General features: G+C 36.1%; 1 protein-coding gene across 1 annotated transcript in view; it reads right to left on the bottom strand.

Annotated features, from left to right (window-relative positions):
• Nucleotides 1-3,866: 3,866 nt before the first annotated feature.
• Nucleotides 3,867-7,411, bottom strand: part of IL20RB (interleukin 20 receptor subunit beta) — a 31,401-nt gene continuing 27,856 nt past the window's right edge. The window contains exon 7 of the mRNA XM_051985607.1: nucleotides 3,867-4,918. Within this exon, the coding sequence (XP_051841567.1) occupies nucleotides 4,793-4,918 (126 nt within the window). The 3' untranslated portion in view covers nucleotides 3,867-4,792. The remainder of the gene's footprint in view (nucleotides 4,919-7,411) is intronic.

The following is a 7,411-nucleotide window of genomic DNA, read 5'->3' as shown; positions in this document are numbered from 1 at the left end:
CGCAGAGGATTGCAGAGCCGAAAAATCAGGCCTTGGGCCCAGGTTGCAGGAAGTCACATGATCCTTAGGCCTAGAGGTCTCTGAAGGCTAAGACCCTAAGGAAGTGCTATGGCCCACAGGAAGCAGACAACATTGGTCAATGATGGTTACTTCCTTTTAGTCTACCCAATGAACAGGCTTGGGTCTTTTGCTATTTAACCAGTTTTCCTGCTTGTGGCTTGTCAGCCGAGCACATGTTGAAAGCTGAGATATCTCCTAGGTGTGCTTGGGCTTTTCCCTGCAGGGACGAAATAAATGCTTTCTCTTTATACCTGAAGATGTCTCTGATTAGTTAATCTGAGAAAGGGGGTTTAGCATCCGTCCCACACAGGAGTAAACACCCCATCCCTGAAGGCTCAAGAGGGATTTCCTAGAGTTGAGGACCAAGGCATGTCCTGCTTGCTCAAACCCAATGCCAGATAACTCTGGAATTTTTTTTTACCTTTACCTTTTTTATTTATCACAAGAGACTGGGCTCTGTAATGGAAGCTAAGAGAATTTTAGCAGGAACAGATACAGAGTTAACTTATGTTCCTCCAACCAGGTGTGTGGGAATAAATTCACACTAGGCTCAATCATGTAGGAACTTGGGCTGGCAGTGGAGAAAGGGAGTGATGGTGAGGGTTCTGTGGACTGAAGGGTTATTGCCATATCCCCAGCACTTAGTGCCTTACCTCGCACAGAATAGGTGCTTAATAAATGCTTATTGGTTGGTTGATTGCACTGGAGACCACAAACAGCGTGGGAGGCTGCACCAAATTTCAGGAAACCCAAAGAAACACCCCCCTCCCCTTTTGAGGTATTTCCGTTGCTTGAGTAAGCACTTGTCAATGCAGTTAAACCACAACACCTGTGCCGGGTCAACAAGGCGAGCTAAATTTTAAGAGGATGGCGATGTTCTTTCTTACCATCACTCCCTAATGTGGAAAGGCACTATCCCTGGACACAGTATGAATTCACTGACTAATCAAGTTGGAAGGGGACCTTCCAGGCCAATCATACTTGAATAAGAATCCTGTCTACAGCATACTCTTCTATATATTACAAACTGTTTGGAGGAAGGAGTTCCCACACCCAGGAAATCATAACTCAGTGTAACAGAACTGATATCAAAAGATCTATGTCTATCTAGAGCAGGGGTCCTCAATCTTTTTAAATAGGGGGCCAGTTCACTGTCCCTCAGACTGTTGGAGGGCTGGACTATAGTAAAAACAAAAACTTTGTTTTATGGGCCTTTAAATAAAGAAACTTCATAGCCCTGGGTGAGGGGGATAAACGTCCTCAGCGGCTGCATCTGGCCACGGCCGTAGTTTGAGGACCCCTGATCTAGAGGTTTATTAAGCCATTCACAACTCATTGTTAAATTTTTGTTGTTAGGTCATTTCAGTTGAACCTGAATCTTCATGATCCCACTTGGGGTTTTCTTGGCAAAGATACTGGCATGGTTTGGCATTTCCTTCTCCATCTCATTTTACAGATGAGAAAAGTGAAGCAAATGAGGTTAAGTGACTTGCTCAAAGGAACTGAAAACTGAATGGATGCCCATCATTTGGGAAATTGCTGGATAAGTTATGGTTTATGAATATTATGAAATATTATTGTTCTATACGAAATAATCAGCAGGATGATTTTAGAAAGACCTTGGAGAGACTTGAACGAATGCTAAGTAACTGCGCAGAACCAAAAGATCATTGTACATAGCAACTAACAAGATTATGCAATGATCAATTCTGATGTACTTGGCTCTTTTCAGCAATGAGGTGATTCAGGCCAATTCCAATAGACATGATGGAGAGAGCCATCTGCATCTAAATGTGGAAATATATATAGAGAAAAATTGTACATATTTAACATACGTTGGATTACTTGCTGTCTAGGGGAGGGAGTAGAAGAAAGGGAGGGAGAAAATTTTGGAACACAAGATTTTGCAAGGGTGAATGTTGAAAATTATTCATGTGTATGTTTTGAAAATAAAAAGCCTTAATAATAAAAAAGAAAGAAAAAGAAAACTATCCTCCTACTTCTTCCCTCTGGGACCAAACAAAAAATATCCTAACCCTTTTTTCTGTCAATAAATATCCAATACTAAAAGACTGTTATGCAGCACTAAGCCTCTTCCCTTTATATCTCTTTTCCTCCAGGATGAATATCCTCAATTCCTTCAACTAGTCCTTTTTTTCTTTTTTTTTTTTTTTATTATAGCTTTTTATTTACAAGTTATATGCATGAGTAATTTTACAGCATTGACAATTGCCAAACCTTTTGTTCCAATTTTTCCCCTCCTTCCCCTCATACCCTCCCCCGGATGGCAGGTTGACCAATACATGCTTCAACTAGTCCTTAATGTCAAGGCTCTTTATCATTTTGGCTACTCTCTTCTGGACACTCTGACCCTGGAGATCTTACTTCAAAAGCTTGAACCATCAACTATAATAAATAAAATTCACTTCTTACAATTTCATCTAAGAGATTTTTTTCTCTCTTTAAGAATAATCCCAAAATAACTTATTTAAAAATTGTCATTTCATTTGTACAAATTTAATTCTAAATGTTTCTAACACTGCCTTTGATGCATATTTTTCTCAGTCATAAAAATGGGACAGAGCTTGGACCTATGATTTCATAAGGATAGGGAGCTCCCTCTTACCAATGAAGATTGTCATCTTCTCTGCAAATTATAATCTTAAAGAATTGCTGATGAAGTGGTATCAAGATCAATTAGAAATGAATCATGAGTTACATTGTTTTAGAAAATTGTTCCACCTTGTCTTTCTCAATATATTATTTTCCATTTTAATAATTATATAGATTCCTGATTTCACCAATGTGTTTATTCTTTCCAGTTACACAGATTTCAATCCTTCTACTCCTCATTCGGCATAATTTTTATCCATGTCTTTCCACAAATCCTTCATTGGGGGAGTTCTACCCCCATATAGAGTAGTCCTTTATCTGTTTCTCTAATTATCTCTTTGATACCAACATGGTACCCAGGCTGTCAATATATTGGCTTTCATTCTGAAATTAAAGTCATGTTTTTGATTCTAGTCCTCACTTCTTTTCACATGCAAGCCCTGAATTATTGTTGATAATATGTTGCAACCTGCATACATCTACTTGCATATGTAACTAGGTGGGGTTTTTTCTTCATTACCTGCTGAGCTACTTTAAATGTCATTCTTTCACAATTATGGTATTCTGTGAGCCTCAACAACATAACATCACCAGACGAATACAAGTGTTAGAAGAGATGAGAGGTTTTGTGGTTGCAAGCAGTTTGGTGGTTGCAAACAGTTTGGTATCCTTAGGAGAAAGTGCCACATAATTTCCCAACTATGATCCAACATAATCTCTGCCTCCTACTACAGTTACTGACAAATTTTACACCTCAACATAGCAAAAACTCCCTAATTTCAGCAACATCAAACTGTTTACAAAGGAATTGAGGATATTCATCCTGGAGGAAAAGAGATATAAAGGGAGGGAGGCTTAGTGCTGCATAACAGTGTTTTAGTATTGGATATTTAGTGACAGCAAGAAGGGTTAGGATATTTTTTGTTTGGTCCCAGAGAAAAGAACTAGGAGGGTAGTTTTCTTTTTCTTTCTTTTTTATTATTACAAAATAGCAGAGCAAGAGGTAAATAATTCAAGTAATTATTAAGTATCCAGAGCTTCAGAACTTTTAAATGCAAGTTTGCTGGTGTGTTGGAGCATGCAAGCATGCTAAAGTGCTATGAAAAGGAAATAGATAAATAAAACTACCTAATATTGTTCAAAGAAGAAAAAATATAATGCAAGTAAACATTAAGAAGGGAAATAATTCAGACTTTCATCCATCCAAAAATATTTATTAGGTACATTCTGGATGCACATGTTGAAAGATATAAAAATGTAAACAAGATGTGATTTCTCCTCTTATAGAGCTTACAGTCTGGTCAGAAAGACACACTTATGACTAAAATGGAAGAATAAGAATATAAGCTACCATTCTGAACTATTTGATCCTTTACTTTTCTTAAAATCCATCCTTGCCAGGACTTGCTCCAAGACCTCACTACATTCCATTTCAAAAAGGTCCTTCTCAAATAGTTCTTTGTGTATCTATAATAGTGGCAATCACCATTCCCTTTTTAATGAAAAGACATTTTTAAAATAATATCAACTGACTGGAAATTAATAAATTGTGAACAATACATTTCAATACCTGAGAAGACCAAATGGATGTCAATATATCCATAGCTAACATTCAAGCAGCTTCTGTATTAGTGGAAGGTAGGGGATACCAACTCTCCAGGACTGATGGTAAGAACATTTATGAAGGTAGTTAAGTAAAATAAAATTTTGTCAATTTTTGCTTGGCTAGCATGAATGTCAGCTAATACTATTAGTATATCAGAATCCTGCTTCATAAAATCAAATGGTCATATAGTCCAACTGTATCATTTTATAATTTTATAGAAAATGGAGGTCCAGAGAATGAAAATGGCTTTTCCATATTCATATAGTCATTTAGCAGCAGAACCAAGGCTAGAGCCTAGACTTTCCAACATCTAGTTCAATGAACCTTCTATGATACCAGGATATCACTGGTAAAAGTCTTCCTGAAGTATTTCTGCCAAACAGCTAATTCCGGGCAAATAAATCACAAGTTATATCCTGAGTTCTCTGATTTCCTTTCCTGAGAGTGAAATTTTCTTCTTTGATTGCTCCTGATGTCCAGCTACTCTGTATTTCACAAGGCAGCCAGAGTTTTCTACAAAGCCTCTTGTATCCATGAACGAAAGAGCTCGTCAGAGTACATCACCCGCACAACTGTGTCACAGGTTTCAATGTCTTCCTTTTTACAGCTTATTAACTTCTGAGGTGAATCTGTTATTTTCTGGAAAAGAAAATGTTTTATATGTTTAAAAATATTGTACACGTATTATCTATTTCAATTTGCTGACCGTCTTGGGGGGGGGGGGGGCGCAGGTAAGAGAGGGAGGTAAAAAATTTGGAATACAAAGTTTTACAAAAAATGAATGTTGAAATAAAAAATGAATCTTTACATGTATTTGGAAAAATAAAGTATTTGGGGGAAAAGGTTTTAAAGTGAATCATTATTTAGCATTATTTAGCAAAAATGAATTTTGTTGAAAGATAATCATATTATTATTGATAATTCTCAATCAGGGAAAGACTTAAATTAGGGGTTCACCAAGAGGTTTATCTTTTTTATAGCTTTTTATTTACAAGATAGATGCATGGGTAATTTTTTTTCAGCACTGACACTTGCCAAACCTTTTGTTCCAATTTTTCCCCTACTTCCTCCCACCCCCCCAGATGGCAAGTAGACCAATACATGTTAAATATGTTAAAGTATATGTTAAATACAATATATGTATACATATCCATATAGTTATTTTGCTGCACAAGAAGAATTGGACTTTGAAATAATGTACAATTATCCCCTGAAGGAAATCAAAAATGCAAGCGGATAAAAACAGAGGGATTGGAAATGCTATGTAGTGGTTCACACTCATTTCCCAGAATTTTTTCACTAGGTATAGCTGGTTCTATTCATCACTAAACAAATGGATCTGATTTGGTCCATCTTATTGTTGAAGAGGGCCATGTCCATCAGAATTGATCATCATATAGTATTATTGTTGAAGTATATAATGATCTCCTGGTCCTGCTCATCTCACTCATCATCAGTTCATGTAAGTCTTTCGCTGATCATTTCTTACAGAGCAATAATATTCCATAATATTCATATGTCACAATTTATTCAGTCATTCTCCAATTGATGGGCATTCTCTCAGTTTCTAGTTTTTGGCCACCACAAAGAGGGCTGCCATAAACATTCTTGCACATGCAGGTCCCTTTCCATTCTTTAGTATCTCTTTGGGATATAAGCCCAGTAGAAACACTGCTGGATCAAAGGGTATGCACAGTTTGATAATTTTTTGAGCGTAGTTCCAAATCACTCTCCAGAATGGCTAGATGTATTCACAATTCCACCAACAATGCATCAGTGTCCCAATTTTCCCACATGCCCTCCAACATTCCACATTATTTTTCCCTGTCATTCTAGGCAATCTGATAGGTGTACAGTAGTATCTTAGAGTTGTCATAATTTGCAATTCTCTGATTAACAATGACTTGGAGCATCTTTTCATATGGCTAGAAATAATTTCAATCTCTTCATCTGAAAATTGTCTGTTCATATCCTTTGACCATTTATCAATTGGAGAATGGCTTGATTTCTTATAATTAGATTCAATTCTCTATATATTTTGGAAATAAAGCCTTTATCAGAAACTTTGACTGTAAAAATGCTTTCCCAGTTTATTGTTCCCCTTCTAATCTTGTCTGCATTAGTTTTATTTGTACAAAAGCTTTTCAATTTGATATAATCAACATTTTCTATTTTGTGATCAATAATGCTCTCTAATTCTTCTTTGGTCACAAATTTCTTCCTCCTTCACAGGTCTGAGAGGTAAATTATCCTATGTTCTTATAATTTATCTATAATCTCATTCTTTATGCCTAGATCATGAAGCCATTTTGACCTTATCTTGGTGTATGGTGTTAAGTGTGGGTCAATGCTGAGTTTTGGCCATACTAGTTTCCAATTTTCCCAGCAGTTTTTGTCAAACAGTGAATTCTTATCCCAAAACCTGGGGTCTTTGGGTTTGTCAAATATTAGATTGTTAAAGTTATTTACTATTTTGTCCTTTGGACCTAACCTATTCCACTGATCAACTAGTCTATTTCTTAGCCAGTACCAAATGGTTTTGGTGACTGCTGCTTCATAATATAGTTTTAGATCTGGGTACAGCTAGGCCACCGTCATTTGATTTTTTTTTTCATTAGTTCCTTTGAAAGTCTTGACCTTTTCTTCTTCCAGATGAACTTTGTTGTTATTTTTTCTAGGTCATTAAGATAGTTTTTTGGGAGTCTGATTGGTATAGCACTAAATCAATAGATTAGTTTAGGTAGTATTGTCTTCTTTTTTATATTTGCTTGATCTATCCAAGAACGCTTAATATTTTTCCAATTGGTTAGATCTGACTTAATTTGTGTGGAAAGTTTTTTGTAGTTTTGCTCATATAGTTCTTGACTTTCCCTTGACAGATAGATTCCCAAATATTTTATACTATTGGCAGTTTCTTTAAATGCAATTTCTCTTTGTAACTCTAATTGTTGGATTTTGTTAATGATATATAAGAATTCTGATGACTTATGTGGGTTTATTTTGTATCCTGCAACTTTGCTAAAAGGTGTGTATTATTTCTATTAGCTTTTAAGTAGAATCTCTGGGGTTCTCTAAGTGTACCATCATATCATCAGCAAAGAGTGATAATTTGGTTTCCTCATTGCTTACTCT

Source organism: Antechinus flavipes, chromosome 3 (assembly GCF_016432865.1).
Source record: "Antechinus flavipes isolate AdamAnt ecotype Samford, QLD, Australia chromosome 3, AdamAnt_v2, whole genome shotgun sequence".
Lineage (NCBI taxonomy): Eukaryota > Metazoa > Chordata > Mammalia > Dasyuromorphia > Dasyuridae > Antechinus > Antechinus flavipes.
This window is presented reverse-complemented; position numbering and strand designations above follow the sequence as displayed.